This window comes from Alternaria ethzedia (genome assembly GCF_023757985.1).
Source record: "Alternaria ethzedia strain BMP 0044 chromosome Unknown scaffold_8, whole genome shotgun sequence".
Lineage (NCBI taxonomy): Eukaryota > Fungi > Ascomycota > Dothideomycetes > Pleosporales > Pleosporaceae > Alternaria > Alternaria ethzedia.
The window spans coordinates 485094-504785 of NW_026056201.1; the positions used below are offsets into that span (position 1 = coordinate 485094).

Consider the following 19692-nt stretch of genomic DNA (forward strand, 5'->3'; position numbering starts at 1 on the left):
CTTAGCGACTCATAGCATTGTGATACCACTCATAGATGATAGATGTATTATGTAGCCAAATACAATATAGCAAGAAGACGTTTCTCTTGTCGTCATATCATCAAGTCGTTGTCGTACCCTTTTGTTCATATCTCATGTCTCATAGCTTGCCTTTGCCGTCTTCGAGCTCGCAGAATGCCTTGAATGTTACCAGGCCCTCTGCGCCCTCCTCGTCCTCGGCATCAACATCGCTCTTGATGACGACCTCAGCAGTGGCACCAACGAAGTAGACGTAGCCCTCCTTGATCTCCTCCTCTTTTGGTCCCACGCTAATCGTTCCCTTGCCCTTGGTGCACAGGATGATGCTTGGTCCATCGATCGGATCAAATGTCGCCTTTCCACCTACCCGGTTAAGCGCAGTCCTTACTACGGCGAATTCGGGGATCGGTGGGTTGTACAGCTTGTTGCTGCTGTTGGAGCTATACGCTGGTGCGTTCAGTCTGACCTGTGAGTAGTCTCTAGGCTCCATCTTTTGCTCGCTGATCGGCGCATAGCTGTATGTCAACATCTTTGTCAGGTTGTCCACGTCCTTGAACTTTGGGGTGAAGCCTGCGCGGACAACGTTGTCGGAGCTCGCCATACACTCAATGATGTCGCCAGAAAGGTAGGCATGGATGTCGTCTGCCTTGAGGAACATGGCTTCGCCAATGTCGAGCTTGACGTAGTTGAGGAAGAACTGGACGAAGAGACCGATGTCACCAGGGAATTGAGAGTTGAGGCGGATGACGAGGTCTGCGAGCTCTTTGCCGTCGTTGGAGGGTGGGCCGCCGTCCGCGAACTTGTCGCCCTCAGATTCCGCTGCCTTGACAAGCTCTTCACTGGCAGATGATAGCGCGTCCTTGTCCGTGTTCATGAGCTTTGTAAAGGCAGATTGCAGAGCTTTTTTGTTTTCCTGCATGTCCTCTTCCTTGTCCGATGTCTCCTTGCCACTGATGGTGTCCTCAAACTTCTTCGCCTCTTCTTCGCCGACGAGTTTGCGCAATGAAGGGACGGTCTTCAGGAAGTGTGCGATCTCGGCAAGGGGTCGGAAGCCGCAGAGGCCGTCGAAGGGAGTGACTGCAATGGTCATTTCGGGCTTGTGGTTGTCATCTAGTGAGGTGAGTATTTCTGTTGGAAATTTCCGTAATTATGCTGACCTGGGTAGTTCTTGGGGTCGCTTGCATGCAGCTGTTCGGCAAGCTTCTTGTTCGGGTGTGCCTGGATGCTCAGGGCCTTATTGATCGACAGGACCTTGAACAGGAATGGGAGCTTGTTCTCATAGCGCTCGGCGATATCTGTTGATAGCAAGGCTTGATTCTCTTCGAAGAGGTCGAGAAGCGTTCGCTGGGTTTCCTTGTCTTTGGAGGGGAGCGACGGGTGTGTGCCCATCCATAGCTAACCGTGTCAACGACGCGTCAATCGCAAGCTGGAATTTCATACCTCGGCATATGGCTTCTCCTCTTCAATCGAGAAGTCTGAAGCGTTTGCAGCGTGGAACTTGGCGGCTGCAGACTCTTTGCCGACTTTGCCTGGGTTGGTTCAGCATACTGCTGGGGCGAAGGTGAGTGATGACGCGGGGCACGCACCCCAGTCGTAGCTGTTAACACCTGGATTTAGTTAGCCAATGCTGGCTCAAATCAATTTCACTATCTCGACCTACCGCATTCTAGTCTGATAAGAGGGTTCCGCATCTTGAATATGGTTTCGGTCGAGTGTGGAGGTTGCGTATGTATTGCGATGCCGCGAATTGGCGGAGGAGCTCTGGGCGGGGTCCACTTGTTTGGTCCCGCACAATCGTCACCCTGCCGTTGGTTTAGGCTCATCCCCTCTCCCATGACTAGCGTACCCTACCCTGCATCCCGCCGACTACATGCCCCGACGTTGATCATCTGCAGCTACTTCTCTTCCTCCACCTCAGTCTGTCGCTTCCACACCACCACATGAACTACCTGCAGCGCCTTAGGTAACACGAAAAGAGCTGGGGAGTTGACGGGCCACAACTTCCTCAACATGGCAGCCCGCAGCAGGCCCCGTGGTCAGTTGAAGGAGGAGTTCGACGAGGAAAGAGCCCTCTGGAACTCGATCAAAGCTGACGGACGTCGCGTTGATCAACTCATGGTACGAATATAATTTCTTCATTAACACCAGCATTACAAACTGCAACTCTATATCTATCGCCAGCATTCCTCACCATGAGCGAAGTACCGCGTAATCTTCGCGATTCTGAAGGCTACTTGGGCCATAACCGAAATAAATATGGAAGAGATCCAGAGGAGGAGCGGGATCTCTGGAAACAGATCAAGACAGATGCCAGACGCGCCGACAAATGCATGGTATTACACAGACCGTGCCTTGTCGCATGCATTACTTAAATCATCTACACATAGATCCGCTTCCTTGCTGACATGCCGCAGAAAGAGTCGGATGCCTTGCAAGAGAAAATCACCGCCCTCGTCGCAGAACAGTCTGCTCGTCAGCGTTCGTTGCCCAACTGACTACTACATATTCGTCCCACTGTGCTAACCCGGCTAGACCGCGGCGAGGAAACCTCAGCCCGTATTGATGACGAGCTTGAAGACCTTCTGCGCGAAAACATACGTAATCTAAACGAGGCACAGACCCTTCTCCAGCAGGTCGAAGGCGGCAACGATGTCTCCACTCAGATAGAACTCCTGGCTGCCCTCCGTCAGTCGGAAGAGGCCCCGCCCTCAGCATCACGAGCCACCAGCGTTGGGCACGGAAAGTCTGGACGCGATCGCCAAGGCAAGCGAAAGCATAACGACAACATCGACGACCGCGACAGCATGGCTGCGGACAGTCCTGGAGGTCCCAGTCCGAAGGTCGTTATCAGCAGTCAGAAAGATCGACTGGTAGCCAAGTCAGGCAGTAGCAGAGCAGGATCGGTACCTGTTGCGAGAGAGGGCAGTGTGAAGATGGACGAAGACGACTCGGGTAAGGGTAAGATGGTTCTTCCTCCTTCCAAAACCAAGCCCACAATCAAGTACAAGACCAAGCGTTGAGCTGTACTTTGCTATCGGCGTTCACCTTAGACGGCAGACGATACCCACTGGCATTTTTCCTTTCGGCTTGTTCGAGGTTTGTAGTCGGATAGGCAAGCTCATAATCTCACCTCATCTGATCTCATACTTCTTTTTATGTGCTCATGCCACCATGTACCATCTCTTCTATCACAGCGCCCTTTTTACACATCATCCCAAGTCCCTTCAGACACCACGTCAACTGACGATATTATTATAGAAATCCGACCACGTCTTTCGCCGCAGACAGAGGTCCTCTACCGAAACAACGCGAAGAATCGCTCTTCGGCGTCCTCCATGTCGTTCGAGGGCGAGGGCATCTTATGCCGCGTGACATCCGTAATCGGCGAAGGAAAGCAACGTCGGTACGAGATCATCGATGCTGATCCGGACCCACCGACACCATCAGTACCATACCGTGCTTCCGTCAATCACCTGATACCCATCCCACCACCCTCATCAAACACCACATTACCAGACCTAAGCAAAGGAAAGAACGTACTTGCTCTCTACCCAGGCACCACCACTTTCTACAAAGCGGAAGTGGTGGCTGTCTGGAAGCAGAGTGATGGCAAGGTCAAGAAAGAAGATGGTGGCAAAGAAGGCGATGGCGTAGACAATCTCGTCAGGTTGAGGTTCGAAGGTGAAGATGAGGCAGATCGTGAGATGAGTGTAGAAAGGAGGTATGTGCTGCCTGATAGATGAGCGATTAGCACTTCGGCTCCCCAGGGAGGGATGGACTTCCGGTCATAGCAGGCTCGCATCGAGTCTCATTGTGGAGTGTTGGATACCATTGAGGGAGGTTGTTCTTTGGCATGGGTTGGCTGCGGATACCTCTTATGGTGTATTTTTGCTTTTTACTCTCGCATACTATAGTCACGCTTTCTTTACCTAGTACTATCGATACCTTATCACTAAAAAGGCACACCCATCTGCAATGGTTCGCGGTCTAGTCAAGCCATAGAGTATGGCCAAGCCACTAGCACCAAAGCAAGCAAGCGCCATCTGGACACGTCCCAGAGCGCATCGCCAACAAGCCTCAAGACTCCGCAACGCGAACCAACCTGACCCCGCACAAGACGTAGAAAAGCATTCTATACCCCGATCTAGTGTCGCGTCACTGAGAAGATCTTGGTAGGCGCCTACGATCCCACCATCAGACTTCCAATCCAATCACAAGCCCGACTACCGAAGCCATCAAGCCCGCGCCGCACGCCAACTCCACCAATATCCGCAGCTACCTAATCTCCACCACCCACCCACACTATTGTCGACATGAACAACTTCTCTTTCCTCGAGTCCTCCCAACAACAACAAGCCCAGCAACAGCACAATCAAAATCGCCCTCCGCCCTCTCCCTCACATTCACAAGCCGGCAGTATTGCAGGATCGCAAGTTAACGGCGGCGGCCAAAACGGCGTTCCAATGGTTAATGGCCTACCCAGCGGCGGCCAGCAGACGGACATGAACCATCTGTGGGCGGTGGTGCAGCAGCTGAGCCAATTGCTAGAGGAGAACAAGGCGCAAACGAGGGGTATCGTGGAGGGTGTCGCTGCGATACAAGGGAGGGCTGCACAAGAAGAGGGAGGTGAGGTCGGTGGGCTCAATCCGAGAAGTGCAAGTGGAATGGGCATGAGGGAGGTTAATGGAGAGATCAATGGTATGTGGAGTCTGTATTGAGAGGGTTTGGACGGCGATAACCGTCTGGACTCGGATGAACATACACTGACACCCATTACAGCAGCGACAGTAGCACATCTACAATCACAGCTCTCGAGCGCACAAACAACCATCGCATCCCTAACCTCAACGAATACGTCTCTCTCCGCCCTCCTCACCGACTACGAATCCGCTTTGACCCTTCTCCTCGATAAACTTCGTCCGTACGCTTATTCGCAAACCTCGGCCATGCTCGCTCTGCACAAACACTACCAAGGGCTTCTTGACCAAGAACGCTCGACATCTATGGCGCTGCGGCTTGAACACGCAGACTGGCAGGCCGGGTTGAGTCGCGTCGCCGAGAACGCAAGGAGTGCGCTACGATGCCAAAGTGAGGTTGAACAGGGGTTGAGGGGCAGATGTAAAGAGTTAGGAGAAGAGAATCGCGTGTTGAGACGGATGGTGGGCTGGGAAGAGAGGGAAAGTAGTGATGATGAGGGCGAGGACAAGGCATAGTTGGGCTCCTGTAAGATGTCATAGGAGGTACGTCTTTCACGCATTTTTGTTATGCATAGCGTTGGCGTTTGGGGATATCACAAGTCGGTCACACTTCAGAAGGGGCATACCCACGGCTGGCGTATTATTTCACCAATTGGACGACACTGGAAGACAGGAACGTCAAAAGATACTCAATTACATGCTCCCACGTCGTTTTCAAGCAAAAAAATCCCTGGATACATTGCTACGCGAGAGTAGTAACGTTCACCGAATCTTACATTTGAAACCGCTCCAAATTTAACACAGGAAGTTTGACTAGACAGGACGCAGCACCCGTCCCCTGGAGCCACCAACATCTCCACCATTCTCTCCATAACGATAGAAAATCGCAATCCACCCCACGACATGATACGCATCCGCATCCCTCACAACTCCCAAAAAATCTCCTTCAAAACCATGCACGTCATAAGTACCATCGTCTTGATACACAACCGAGGCTACGTTGTGCATCTCGCACAGGATGGTGTGGCCCTCTGCTCGAAGCCAGGAGCACGTGTCGGCCACGTCTTGTTGCGAGACTGTGGGGTGTGGGGGAGGTAGGTCGGCTAGTTGTGTGGCCGGGGGGAGGGAAAAGAGGGAGTCTGTTGATGGAGATGGTGAGGGTGGGGATGGAGAAGACGGAGATGGAGATTGGGAGCGCGAATGACGGCGCTGTACTTCTTCATAGGGTAGTATTTCAGCGCTCCTGAAATCGTGTAATTCGTGCAAGGCTCCTACGACAATCTCTGCGTTTAGTTCTTCCCGGAAACGTTGATGGATAGCATCGTTGCGTGCTATGATTGCCTGCTCGATTGTACCGCTGTTCATTGGACTTGGTTCAGGGTCGGAAAGTTCGAAGTTTTCGGAATGGGGAAGTTCGGGGGGCTCTTGCCTGGTTGCGTCCTCGAGAATTTCGCCTTCCTCTAAACCTTCCTCGTCTTCTTGGGAATGGCCAGATGCCCATCGCTCGTGAGTCTCTGAATCTTCGTCAGGCTGACGGTCGTCGTCGTGTTGCTCTTGCTGGTGATCCTCATTGTCCCCTGCATTCTCCGCGGCCCTCGCTTCGAATTCTTGCATATTCTGCGGGACCCAGACCTCGCCAATGAAGTTGGAACCCCTAATCATCCAGTTCACACAGTTCACTAGCCCACTGCGTCTCGTCTCAAGCTCTTGGCTTTCCCTAGAGTCAGCAAGACCGTCCTCGCTGAGCCTGTTCCGGATATGATTCGCTACGATAAGCTCAAGCCAGTTGTCCCCGATCTCTTCATGCCAGTCGCATATGAACTCGTGCGCTTGGGGATGATGTTCACGATGCCAATGCCTCCTCACTTCGCATACAATGTACACAAAATCCAGGTCATCATTCCGGATTTCTGCATCGTACCATGAGTCAGCGTAAGCCATAAGCCAGTAGAAAGCCTCGCGGTTGTATACACCCTCGTTGTGCTCTTCTTCGTTATCGCGTATTTGTTCGGGTGCCAGAGCATTAAGGAGACAGAAGACCGTCCGGCACATGGGACAGGCGTTGCGGTTCTCACTGGCTGAATTCATCCAGTGGAGACAACATTCATTGTGGAAGATGTGGCCGCATGGAAGGCGCACTGCAACCCCATTGTCCCAGTTGAAGTCTTCCCAACATATACTGCAGGATTCGGGAAGCTGCTCGGAGTACTGAACGGACCCATCCATGGTAGCTATGAATTGCCCCATTGCGGGCAAGTCTGGCACGACACCATCTTGCTGGTTAGGAACTGAAGCGGAAGTTTGCATCGACATGGTTGAGTTGAGTTAGGGGTGTTGCTTGCTTGACAGTTGGGGGCAAACGAATGGAAGATTATATACAGATTCCTTGGGGTTCATCAGGTCTTTCCCACAGGGAAAGCGATGCTCAGTACATGTTGCGGGTAGGGTATTTCACTTCGCGCATCGCCACAACTATATACCCCACATATACTGCTACCTATAGCCATTCACTATGAAGGCAATCACATGGCCATATATAAAGTACCAGAAGTGGAATCACCCACCGCTATAATACGTACCAAGACCACGTTCGCACTCCGCACTCAACCAGCTCGCCCACCCTCCGCTGACATGGCGTCCAACAACCTCCCCAGCCTCGAGCACTTCCTCGACGAGCGAATCCATCAACAAGCCCGAGACTTCGGGGCCACCGGCGATTCAAACTGCGCCATCTGTCTGGAGCTCCTGCAAGTACACTCCCAAGATCCGAGTACCCGCCTCGCTCAACTTCCCTGTCAACACACACTGCACTTCCACTGTCTACGAAACATGACAGAAGGTTACACCGAGAACCGCAACAAGTGCCCGAGCTGTCGACAAGAGCTCTTCGAGCTAAACCTGCTACCACCAGCAAGGGAAGCGCTAGCGCGGAAAGAAAAGGAGACGTACTACGATCGTGATGCCTCTTTTGACACCAAGCGCTATACCGAGCTATTGACGATCACCGACAACCTTTTCGACGAGCAACGCAGACTCCATGGAACTGGTGCGGAATGCTATGTCGGGATTCCAAAACGTGTATGCGCATCGCGGATCCAGGCGGGGCTTCAATGGGTTATGATATGTGAGATGCACGCTGCGGCTGAATCCGCATGGTTGGAACTTGAGGTTGCTCGGCGTGTGGAGGACCAACTTAGACATGCTAATCTGTTGGAGACTTGGTCCGGTCGTATCTTCATGGGTGCGCTGGAGGTCATGCAGGATATGTTCGACGAACAGTTCCAGTGTTCGGATGATGAACGCGAGCCCGAGGACCGTGTTTCGGTAATGGACGAGGATGAGGAGGATGAGGATGAGGAGGATGAGGAGGAGGAGGAGGATGAAGGAGATGAAGAGGAACATGAACGACCAACCACGCAGCCGTTGAGAGGATCCATGAACGAGATTTTCGGTGGATCTCTTGCAGCGCCGTGGACGCCTACATCTCGGGATTATCGTCCGATGGAACAATCTCGAAGTCCTCCGAGGGTTACACCACGGCGGTGGTCAACCCAGAGTCTCCCACTACCAAGCCCGGACACGACATTGATGGTTGAAGACTGGCGCAGAGAGACGCAGTCAGCACCGTCTGCTGCAAGTTCACCAACGTTTTCACATACATCATCAGACGACTTATTCGCAGCCCACGTATTGAATAATGTCGGCCGACAAAACCAAAGCGCTCAGCAGCGGTTCCTCCAAACCCGCGAGAGACTTCGGCGAGATCGAGTCATCGTCCTTGAGCTACGTAATGTGGCCTCGGCGGAAATGTATGGAAACCGGGCGCGACGGATCAAACTGCTTTCTGGAGTTGACATTGGGGTTGTGAGGGATGTTGATGGATATGACGTCGTGGGTAGTATGGCCATATTTTGGCGTTGGAAAGCACAGGGTTGATGTGCTTCGAGTACGCTTGGACGTCAGAATGACGGGTGATGGGTTGGTTTGCAGGCTACAAACGCTGTTTGTGCGTTCGAGTAGAGGGGTATCAATTGATTTGTTTGCTTCGATCGTTTGAGGTTCGTGGCGCCTGACCTTCGCGCTGCCTCGTCGGGACGACATGGTGTTTTAAGAAAGGTGATGGCGTCATTGACGAACGACGTTCACGCCGACAGCGCATGTTGGATGTCACGTTGATGAATACTTCGTCCCATGTATTCCCCCTCTAGCGCCATCTCAGATGTATAAGTACCTCTCCAATCCCCCCAACTTCTTCTTTCCTCATCACTCAGACATGGTCTGACCAAAAATGACGATCCTCACATGGATGTCTGTCCAAAAACACGATTCCTACCCTGTCATGGGTTTTGCTGGAGTTGAGAAGAAGATTGCGATGTCGATCGATATGACTTGAGATGGTCCATTGACATGGCGCACTAATTTTTGATTTGAGATGTGACTCTAAACATGACTTTCTCACTCGAATTTCGTACCTAAGCATAAAAGACGACATGGATAAAAATAGGAGATTTTTGAATAAGCAATGATTAGAATAACGGACGAATAACCATCCCAACTCGCATGCCCAGGCGTCCGCTCGCTAACCCCCGTCCTTACCCCAGACTTCTACCTCGGCACAACTAGCAATCCCCCGCTTATCGCACCTCACCACTTTCACTTCCGTCCCCCGTCCGAGTCCACTTCTAACGCAATCGAGCTACCCGACGTGCTGTCTTGGACTAGTTGCCCCGTTTATGCAGCGGCGTCAGCAGAGATGCCTCGGGGTAGAGTAGAACCGGTGGATGGGTGCGCTGGGTTACACCATGCATGTATCGCGACTTCCCATCTCGAAAGGTGTCGTTGTTATATTTCAGACATTTGGATCACTAAGCAGAAGAAGGAGTCGGTAGAACGTAAGTTACTATTCCTGTGTGTACGTTTCCTTGATTGAGTGGTCGCTGATGGATGCCGAGTAGGATTTCGCTGACGTCTATATCGCCGGGCGTCTGACTCTGCAAGCCATCAACAAGGGCTACGGCACGGAGCGCATCGTGGATACCAATAGTGGGCCAAGAACCAAGAGTGATAAGAGTGGACCCCGTCATTACAAGTTGATTCTCCTCCTTGACATCTCTGCGACGTTTCCTCAGCCAGCACATTGAACCGCAACCATGGTGATCAAATCCCGCTATTCGTTCCCTATACCCCAGGTCTCACTACCAACGTACATTTTCGACTCGCCTACTGTGGAACTACCGAAAGAACCGTTTTATCTTTCGGCAAGCGAACCTGAAAAGTACAACATCTCCTTACACGATCTCCGTCTCTATGCGAAACGCTTCGCTTCAGGTCTGCGGCGCGCAGGCCTCCAACCGGGAGACCGCGTGTTGCTCTACTCGGGAAATACGCTCTTCTTCCCAGCAGTAGTGATGGGTATCGTCATGGCAGAGGGTGTCTTTACCGGCGCAAACCCTACCTACATTGCCCGAGAGCTAGCGTACCAATTGAAAGACAGCGGAGCGCGCTTCATGATCTGCGCAGAGGGTAGTTTGGACACAGGAATCGCAGCTGCAAAAGAGATTGGCATGGGTCCTGAGCGCATCTTTGTCTTCGACGATGGTGTTGCCACGTTCGAGGGTCGTAAAGTGGAGAAGAAGACGGAACTCGGAAATGTACGCCACTGGACTGAACTCCTCGACACGCCAGAGCGCGGCGACGCATACTCATGGCCCGACTTGAAGACCCCAGAAGAGCTCGATCGCATAGTTGCGCTGAACTACTCCTCGGGAACGACTGGTGTCGCAAAGGGCGTCATGATAACGCACAGGAACTATGTCGCAAACTGCAGCCAACAGATCCACATCCAGACCACAAGCCCCGACTATCATGAGAAGCTGAAGACGAAGAAGTACCTTTGCTTCCTGCCCATGTATCACGCTATGGCGCAAGCGATCTTCTGTTTCGGTGCGGTAAAACAACGCGTACCGGTTTACATGATGCCCAAGTTCGACTTTGTCGAGATGCTCCAGAACGTATCAAAGTACCGCATTACGGACATGGTTCTGGTACCTCCGGTCATCGTGGCCATGGCAAAGCACCCTGCGACGAAGAAATTCGATTTGAGCTCTGTAACGGGCGTCTCTTCCGGTGCTGCCCCACTCGGTCGGGAAGTCATCGAGGAATTCGAGCGCCTATGGCCAAATGGCCAAGTCAACGTCAAGCAAGGCTACGGCATGACGGAAGTCACCTGCGCAGCAACCACATTCCCCCCATCTGCCTACTCGTCCAGCTTCTCTGTCGGCGAAGTCCTAGCAAACTGCGAAGCAAAGATCGTTGTAGATGATGACGGCAAGGTCGAAGCGCCGCAAGGCGAGAGAGGCGAGATCTGGGTTCGCGGACCTAACATCATGAAGGGGTACTGGAACAAGCCCGACGCGACCAAAGAGACTCTGACGGAAGATGGGTGGTTGAAAACGGGAGACGTGGCTTACGTGGATGAACAGAACCACTTCTTTATAGTTGATAGGAAGAAGGAATTGATCAAGGTCAAGGGTCTTCAGGTTGCACCGGCGGAGTTGGAAGCGCTGCTGCTGGACCACCCAGATGTGCAGGACGCTGCTGTTATTGGCGTTAAAGCGTAAGTTCGCCCGCATTCTCTGCTGTCTGTATCAACTGCTAACCCTTGTCAGTAATGGCGATGAATTGCCTCGCGCGTACATTATGCCTCAGTCGCCCGACAAGGCGACTCCAGAGACTGCGGAGAATATTAAGAAGTGGCTGGCTGAGCGCGTTTCTAGACATAAGCGCTTGGAAGGTGGTGTGCATTTCATTGACGCGATTCCGAAGAATCCTTCTGGCAAGATTTTGAGGAAGGAGTTGAGGGAGAAGGCTGCGCTGGAAGATACCAAGGCGAGGTTGTAGATTTGATGGAGGCGTTTATAGAGTTAGACTCTTTGTAAGACAGCGATTCAGTGTACCAAATAAACCATCGTCTGGTCGAATACGAGATCCAAATCAGAGCTGATTTTCTTGCTCCAACGCCTTTCGTCCAGAATACCAATTGGGCCCGAAACATAGATTTGATGTCTTCGTGATTCTTGCTGCTTTGATATATACATGCAGCATGCTCCGCCTGTGACCGTCCTGGATCATACCCGCATTCTGACTCTAGTTGCTTCGCTGTCCGTTCTTGGCTGCCCTCAGTTCGTCCATCTTCTTGACCCGCTCCTTGAACTCGTCGTACTGGCACTTTTCGTACGAATGCCTCTCGTTCTAGAATTCCTGTCAGCCGCCCGCTCTGGCCCTTCTTCATCCATTCTCGCGTACCTCGCACTTCCATGGTAGGTAGTACTCCTCGTACCGACACCGGTTCAAGGGGATAAGAAGATGTGCGCATGAGTCTCGGTAGGGGAGCGGTAGTTTGGCGGCGCTCATTTCCTCGCGGGTAGCCTCTGCGGTCCCGTCAGTCTCTATTACTTGAATGCGTAGGATGCGTAGGCCGGCGTACTCCTCGGCTCGCCGTCAAGGCCGACGGCATGCTTGATGGTATCTGTGACAGTCATACTGGCGGCCCGGGGTGTTGTTTATCGTCAATGGCGCGCGGGGGGCTGGTGGGCGGAGGGTCGTCGGCGGGCGAGCTTGGTGAGGTTCACTTGGTGTCGGCAAAGGCAGCTGATGACCCCGACGCTTGGCAGGGCAGTCGCGAACGCGGACTCCAACGCGCCTTCCCCCAGGTCTGACGCGAACCGCAGACACGCCTTCACGAAATCACTTGACACGCCCCGAGACACCTTCTACAGCTAATCGAATGGTGAAGATGCCCCCCGCGCCCGATGGCAAGATTTACTCGGCAACATACAGTAATGTGCGCACTCCCCGCTGCTTGCGACACCTCAGCTTTGCGACGATGCACTGACAAAGCCCGCCTGCAGGTCCCCGTCTACGAGTGCAATGTCAACGGCAACCATGTCATGCGCCGCCGCGCCGACGACTGGATCAACGCGACCCACATCCTCAAGGTAGCCGACTACGACAAGCCTGCGCGAACCCGCATCCTCGAGCGCGAAGTCCAGAAGGGCGTGCATGAAAAGGTCCAGGGCGGCTATGGCAAATACCAGGGCACATGGATACCGCTGGAGGAGGGCCGCCATCTGGCAGAGCGCAACGGTGTCCTGGACAAGATGCGCGCCATCTTCGACTACGTCCCTGGCGACCGCAGCCCTCCTCCTGCGCCCAAGCATGCGACTGCTGCGTCGAATCGCATGAAGCCGCCCAAGCAAACTGCGGCTGCGGCTGCTCGGAATGGTAAAAACGTCTATTCGCTTGAGTCTATGCAGTGTAGGGGGTCACTCTCATTGGTCGTTGTCAAGCATGGATACGGGAGATTGGGCTGACTGATATCGCAGCATTCGTAACCACCAGCGCGCAGTCGCAAGTTAGCGAAGAGCCGTACGAGGCCTCTCAGATCAGGTCGCAGATCTTCCGCGAGGAGACACCGGACAACGAGACTGTTATTTCAGAGTCGATGCTGGGCGACGCAGACATGCTGGATTCATACTCGACGGGCGGCAACAGGAAGCGCAAGAGGGGGATGGACCAGATGTCCCTGCTCGACCAGCAACACCAAATATGGGCAGATCAGCTGCTGGACTACTTCATGCTGTTAGACCACGAATCTGCCGTCTCATGGCCCGAACCACCGCAGAGCATAAATCTGGACCGACCGATCGACGAGAAGGGACATGCAGCCATGCATTGGGCGGCGGCAATGGGCGATGTGGGGGTTGTGAAGGAGTTGATACACCGGGGAGCGCGCATTGATTGTCTATCGAACAACCTAGAGACTCCCCTAATGCGCGCCGTCATGTTCACCAACAACTTTGACAAGGAGACTATGCCGAGCATGGTCAAGATCTTTCAGCAGACAGTTCACCGGACAGATTGGTTTGGAAGTACCGTATTCCATCACATCGCAGCGACAACGAGCAGCTCAAACAAGTACGTTTGCGCGAGGTGGTATCTCGACTGCATCATCAACAAGCTGTCAGAAACATGGATACCAGATGAGGTCACGAGGTTACTTAACGCCGTAGATCAAAACGGCGACACAGCGATTATGATTGCCGCGCGGAACGGGGCGAGGAAGTGTGTGCGAAGTCTGCTGGGACGTAATGTCTCCGTAGACATAATGAACAAAAAGGGCGAAACGGCAGACGACCTGATCAGGGAGCTCAACAGTCGACGACGAACACATGGACGCCCACGGCAAGCTTCATCGTCACCTTTCGCGCCACCACCAGAACACAGACTCAATGGACACGTCCCACATCTAGATGGAGGCCCACTAATTCCAGTTCCATTTCCCAGCATGGCTGTCCGAGAACCTATTCAGTACCGCTCACAGACCGCTTCAAATCTCATGAACAAAGTCGCGCCAACGCTGCTGGAAAAGTGCAAAGAGCTAGCCGAGGCATACGAATCCGAACTGCAAGAGAAGGAGGCGGAATCATTCGACGCAGAACGTGTAGTTAAGCGACGCCAAGCCGAACTGGAAGCCGTACGAAAACAAGTCGCCGAGCTCCAGCTCATGTCGAATGGCATACACATCGACCTCAACGACGACGAAGCAGATCGGCAGCAAGAAGAAGAACTGCGGTTACTTGTGGAAGAAGCCGAGTCTCTACTTGAAATTGAGCAAAAAGCCGAGCTCCGACGCCTATGCAGTAGCATGCCGCAGCAAAACGCCGATACTTCGCCTGTGGACGTTACAGAAAAGATGCGACTAGCCCTCCTACTCCACCGCGCGCAACTCGAGCGGCGAGAACTCGTCCGAGAAGTCGTCAGTAATCTCAGTGTGGCAGGCATGAGCGAGAAGCAAGGCACGTATAAGAAGCTTATCGCGAAAGCGCTGGGCGAGCGCGAGGAAGACGTCGAGTCCATGTTACCGGAGATTCTGCAGGAGTTGGAGGAGGCGGAGACACAGGAACGGGCTGAGGGGCTGGATGGAAGTCCGTTGTAGGGCTTTTTGGGGTGAGGTTTTGGACTGGGTTGGTTTGGTGGATTAACGAGTATTTATGATCAAGATAGCGAGACATCTATCTCTTAATGTATACATGTATTCAAGTCTGGTCTACCGTTTGGCGATATGCCTTTCTCGCAAGCTACTCGCCTTCATCAACATTGCCAAGAAGATGTCGTGCGCCAAGTTGGATCAACTTTCACGTGTCGCAAGCATGCCATGTGGGTAACTCAACAGATGCGCTGAAGTCTACAATGGTACAACAAACAGGTCTGTAGTTATCCGAACACGATATAATTTTCCCTGAATGCAGTAATGGGTGCTTGCAAAGGCAGGATCGCTTGCGAAGACATAGAGAGCCGAAAATGGACAAAGGCGGGCTGGACTGTAAGAGCATCACTCGTGTCTTATCTCTACAAGTCTTGTGCGCCTTCTATTCTGTTAGTTTTCAAGGCGCAACCACCACGTCTCTCCCCTCGACCAACGACGGCCCCCAGTTTCCAACCCAAAGTACCTAGGTTACCGCGTGTATCTCGAAAACACCCGGCCGCGCTCATGGTTCGTGAGTGTGCCGCTAATGCGAGACACTTGCTGGCACATGGGTGCCCAGGTGGTGTGCGTGGGGTTATTATCTCTCACATGACCCTAGATACAAGGCGGCTCGCTCTCACGCATGAGGCTAAGCTATGACGTGCTCAGGCGGAACTGCGGTCGACACCCAACCTTCGTGACGGACGTGATGGAGCCGCAGAGCGTGTCTTTGGAGGATGGAGATGAAAGGGGGAGCGTCTAAGTTTGTGGGCATGCTGGGACGCGTGGGCACGGAGGTAGCTGGCGCGCGATTGGACACTGGGCTCTTGGAGCGGAGTTCTCGCGGAGGTTACGGCACCTGGGGATGCAGGGGCCGCATCGCATTGTGAACACCTGGATATCGCCAGCTGCTTACCACTGTCCAAGACAGCATAGTGTCCTGCCGCCCAAGACTATCACACGCGTGCAGCGGTCCCACTCACCTACCATCCGGTACTGTCATTCGCTTGCGCCTCCACTCACCTTATGCCTGCTGAGTCCATTCCGCTGAGGAAGAAGCCTCCGCCGCATCCTCGCAAGACTCTCGTCCACACCCTCTCCGAAGACTTCACCCTCGAGCCCCCAAATAGAAGTACCTCGCCCGTCGTCGCTTCTGGGTCGAATTCTCGCCAACTCTCTCGCACACGCTCTTCGTCGCGCCAACATCGCAAAGCCAACGGCAAGTCAGCGCTCCGAGAACCAGATAGCCCTGGCAATTCAGAACTCGAATTCGACGACTGGGATGAACACGACGCGGCCATGCCGTCAGATCTGAGACCCTCATTGGACCACGCCGAGTATGGGCGCGCGAATGCGCCCCTGCTCGGGCGCAAGACGGAGGACGACAACATGGACGACGGGCTGTTGGGAAGGAGCACACATCACTTCCACGAGCGGGATCCCGAGATGCAGGCCAAGCACGAGACGCGGAAGAAGTACACTTACGCCGCCTTTCTGCTTGCGCTGAGTCTGGTGAGCTTCACCGTACAGACCGAGACGGCGGTATACATCCAGCACCAGTTGAAATGGGAGAAGCCGTACTGCATGCTGTACATGACCCACGGCTCGTGGATAGTCTTGTGGCCCGCAACCCTCTTCCTGCTGCGACTCCAGCACTGGAACGAGCCGTGGCCGACCTTCTGGCGGCGCCACGTCCAGCTGCTGCGCCAAACCGCCCTCATGGTCCAGCACCAGAACCTACACCCCACGCCGCGTCAATCCCAAGTCTCGCCCGTCCGCTACATGCTCAAGATGACATCCTTCATCACATGCGCCCTCACCCTCGCAGGAGGAAGTTGGTACGTAGCCGTCAACCAGACGACAGCCAGCGACTTGACCGCCATCTACAACTGCTCCGCCTTCTTCGCCTACGCCTTCAGCATCCCCATCCTCCACGAGAAAGTACGCGCGAGCAAGGTCGTTGCCGTCGCTATCGCCATTGTGGGCGTCTTCGTCGTCGCATACGGCGACCAGTCCCCCGCAAAGCACGGTTCTAAATCCGGAGGCGGAGCCGGCGGCGACAAGGCGCCCCCGTCGCACGAAGCTGAGAACCGCGCTTTTGGCAACCTCGTCATTGGCATTGGCAGTGTCTTGTATGGCCTGTACGAAGTGCTGTACAAGAGGCTGGCGTGCCCACCAGAAGGCGCCGCACCGAACAAAGGTGTTATCTTCGCGAATCTGTTTGGTAGTTTAATCGGCGCCTTCACTTTGAGCGTGCTATGGATCCCGCTGCCTTTCTTGCATTACATGGGATGGGAGTTGTTTGAGCTACCGCATGGAGAGCAGGCATGGATGATGGCAATCAGTGTTTTGGCTAATGCTAGTACGTTCCCCTCCTTCGCTCCTTCCCCAGCACACCGCAATACTGACTTCATATACAGCCTTCTCAGGAGCCTTCCTCGCGCTCATCTCCCTCACCTCGCCCGTCCTCTCCTCCGTCGCCGCCCTCCTCACCATCTTCATCGTCGCGCTCGTCGACCAGCTTCTACCCCCGCCGCTCAATTCGCCTCTCACACCCGCGGCTATTGTTGGAGGACTTCTCATCATCGGCGCGTTTAGTCTGCTGTCTTGGGCGAGTTACAAGGAGATGGATGAGGAGAGGAGACACAAGCTTGAGGAGGCGCCTAGTGAATTGGATGATTAGATGGGCGCGTCCAACCAATGACGATCCCGATTTCAAGCCTGTTTTCCAAGCCAAACGTACTACTGGAATTCCTCAATCTTTCTTGAAGAAAGTTGAAAAGCTAGTCGACGAAGAAGCTGCAAAGGGCATCATGTTGAACGCCGACGGAGAGTATGTTCAGGTCATGGCATGCTGGTGTTTTGTCGTCATCGGCTGGGTAGAACTTTTTTTGTTCATCTTTTTGGGAGAGTGCTTCGCACTTGCATATTTAGGGTGGTTCATCTGGGATGATACATTTCGGACTTCGTTACGCGCCGCAGATGAGGCACCATATTGGTTTAGAATCTTCGGCATTGCCTGTCGTACTTTGGTTTGGCCATATTAGTATAGCATGCATAGATGGGCGTTTATTTAGGCGTTGCAGAGGGTAGACTATGTCGTCACCCCGGATGTTAGAATGGAATTTTGGTTCGGTTTATTACGTTTGTTTCCGTGGTGTTCACTTGTTTGTCCGAAGTAACCAGTATGAGGGATGCACTGTTTGGGTCGGAAGGGTATGATATCAGTATTATTACAAGTAGAAAGATGAAAAAGTAAAGGTGATGCAATGATAAGGGTGTCGTTGTCATGTCGCTATCGGGATGTTGGGTGCGGCATTGGTTAACCCTGAACGTGAACCTGGGTAGTGAAGACTGGATGAGGAGAAAGGGTCTCTTTGGATAAGGACTTACGAGGGCAGAAGATGGTATATCAGTAGGTGTTCAGCCACTTTCTTGTCTTTTGAAAACATTTTTCGATATTTCAGCCAGTCCGTTGTGGTGGCTTGCGCTTACATCGTCGATCGCTGTTTCCTGTAAAGACGAGGCACGCGTCGTCCCTGAATTCCAAGGTTACATGAACTTTTGTGATCACGGACCGCCACTGTCGGACGCATTGAGATGACTCAAAAGACTTCTTTCACATGCAAATGCATAGCATGGTCGACCCTGAGTCTCAACAGTACCAAATGCATCAACACTGAAAGCGGAGAGCTGCTAACCCTCCGGAGCTCAAAGACGATGCGATAGAGCATACACCTGCATCATGACTTGCTCGCCATTACAGCACGAGAACACCCTGGAGTATGTAAGCAACTCAGTACAAGAGGGCCGGTGGACCTAGTACCTCAGTTCCCCAAGATTCTCCTCTTTTGCCAGTTACCCAGACGATTTTTTTGTCAACGACTCTCTCAACATCTTCTCTCCTCCATTTGCGTGCGTTCAGCGACTTGATACCCATCTCCTCGTTCTAGCCATGCCTCTCCTACAGTCAGTACCAGATGCGAAGGATGTCGACGTACCCAGGCCGTTGCGTATCGACAGGTCAAGGTCAAGACGTTCGCCTCCTTCTTCGCCGTTGCCGGCGGCTCAGCAACAGTCTCGTCGGTTTGGGACGTATATCCCGCTGGGTGTTCCCCTTACTCCTTCACCACAGCCTCGTCCAGTATCAGAAGTTTCTGGCTCGCTGAGAGTAGCTCACAGCCCATCGCCACAAGTTCAGCCAGTGCCAGATCGTTCACCGCCGCCTTCTTCGATTCCGTCGCCGGTGGCTCAGCAGCAGCACCGCCGGGTAGAAGGCTCTGGCTCGCTGAGAATTTCCCAACCTCCATCATCACGGGCTTCGTCTTCTTCGAGTCAGCAGCAGCATCGTCTTGTGGAAGACCCAGCTTCGCTGAGAGCTCGTCAATATCCGTCACCACAAGCTCAGCGGGTGCCAGTTCGTCAAGATGGCGAAGCACAGAACCGGTTGCTTGTCACCAACTCAGCAATTACTGCGTCTTCGCCATCACCATCACCATTTCCGCAACAACCTCGCCGATTAGAGCTCTCCACTCCGATACCCTCTCGCACCAACTCGACACCGTCACCACTTCTACAGGCAGTAGATACTCCTCATCGTGACTCCGACACGAAGACTCCACTGTAAGTCCCCCTATACATCCTCCTCTTTGCCCACTACTGCTTTTCTCTTCCGCCTTGACTCTAACAACATTACTCCCCAGCAACACCCTAAACATCAGACGCAGACTCAAAAATCTCGCATTCAACGACCCAACCACGCCCCTAGGAAACTCCGTCTCGGTACCCACCGTCGACACACCCAAGCCCTCCACCTCAGCCTCAACCTCATCCACCTCAACAGCCCAATCCGCCTTTCCACCCGACAAACAACCATCATCACCACCAGCAACACCAACAATAACGCTCACCCTCCCCGCCCCCCTAACAACCACACTCGCCAGCCCCCAC

The 19692-nt window shown here is 53.4% G+C and overlaps 9 protein-coding genes across 9 annotated transcripts; 6 read left to right on the forward strand and 3 right to left on the reverse strand.

The window, feature by feature from the left end:
* Positions 1-139: 139 nt before the first annotated feature.
* On the reverse strand, positions 140-1709 carry J4E87_004376 (uncharacterized protein; the record flags this gene model as incomplete). The annotated part of the gene is made up of 5 exons (XM_049375997.1): positions 140-1128; positions 1176-1413; positions 1459-1547; positions 1605-1625; positions 1679-1709. The coding sequence occupies 5 exons, from the start codon at positions 1707-1709 to the stop codon at positions 140-142; spliced, it is 1368 nt and encodes a 455-aa protein (XP_049234206.1).
* A 319-nt stretch (positions 1710-2028) lies between these two features.
* On the forward strand, positions 2029-3761 carry J4E87_004377 (uncharacterized protein; the record flags this gene model as incomplete). Its single annotated transcript, XM_049375998.1, has 4 exons — positions 2029-2136; positions 2433-2496; positions 2551-2976; positions 3277-3761. The coding sequence occupies 4 exons, from the start codon at positions 2029-2031 to the stop codon at positions 3759-3761; spliced, it is 1083 nt and encodes a 360-aa protein (XP_049234207.1).
* A 570-nt stretch (positions 3762-4331) lies between these two features.
* On the forward strand, positions 4332-5231 carry J4E87_004378 (uncharacterized protein; the record flags this gene model as incomplete). The annotated part of the gene is made up of 2 exons (XM_049375999.1): positions 4332-4716; positions 4798-5231. 2 exons carry the CDS (start codon positions 4332-4334, stop codon positions 5229-5231), a joined length of 819 nt encoding a protein of 272 aa, XP_049234208.1.
* Positions 5232-5710: 479 nt separating this feature from the next.
* On the reverse strand, positions 5711-7028 carry J4E87_004379 (uncharacterized protein; the record flags this gene model as incomplete). The annotated part of the gene is made up of 2 exons (XM_049376000.1): positions 5711-5818; positions 5931-7028. The coding sequence occupies 2 exons, from the start codon at positions 7026-7028 to the stop codon at positions 5711-5713; spliced, it is 1206 nt and encodes a 401-aa protein (XP_049234209.1).
* A 318-nt stretch (positions 7029-7346) lies between these two features.
* On the forward strand, positions 7347-8311 carry J4E87_004380 (uncharacterized protein; the record flags this gene model as incomplete). The annotated part of the gene is given in 3 exon segments (XM_049376001.1): positions 7347-7351; positions 7370-8211; positions 8271-8311. 3 exon segments carry the CDS (start codon positions 7347-7349, stop codon positions 8309-8311), a joined length of 888 nt encoding a protein of 295 aa, XP_049234210.1.
* Positions 8312-9865: 1554 nt separating this feature from the next.
* Positions 9866-11615, forward strand: J4E87_004381 (uncharacterized protein; the record flags this gene model as incomplete). The annotated part of the gene is made up of 2 exons (XM_049376002.1): positions 9866-11331; positions 11384-11615. 2 exons carry the CDS (start codon positions 9866-9868, stop codon positions 11613-11615), a joined length of 1698 nt encoding a protein of 565 aa, XP_049234211.1.
* A 246-nt stretch (positions 11616-11861) lies between these two features.
* On the reverse strand, positions 11862-12256 carry J4E87_004382 (uncharacterized protein; the record flags this gene model as incomplete). Its single annotated transcript, XM_049376003.1, has 3 exons — positions 11862-11966; positions 12021-12145; positions 12202-12256. 3 exons carry the CDS (start codon positions 12254-12256, stop codon positions 11862-11864), a joined length of 285 nt encoding a protein of 94 aa, XP_049234212.1.
* Positions 12257-12501: 245 nt separating this feature from the next.
* Positions 12502-14712, forward strand: J4E87_004383 (uncharacterized protein; the record flags this gene model as incomplete). The annotated part of the gene is made up of 3 exons (XM_049376004.1): positions 12502-12558; positions 12626-13031; positions 13100-14712. 3 exons carry the CDS (start codon positions 12502-12504, stop codon positions 14710-14712), a joined length of 2076 nt encoding a protein of 691 aa, XP_049234213.1.
* A 1056-nt stretch (positions 14713-15768) lies between these two features.
* J4E87_004384 (uncharacterized protein) lies at positions 15769-17425 on the forward strand (the record flags this gene model as incomplete). Its single annotated transcript, XM_049376005.1, has 2 exons — positions 15769-17104; positions 17163-17425. The coding sequence occupies 2 exons, from the start codon at positions 15769-15771 to the stop codon at positions 17423-17425; spliced, it is 1599 nt and encodes a 532-aa protein (XP_049234214.1).
* Between the last annotated feature and the right edge of the window lie 2267 nt (positions 17426-19692).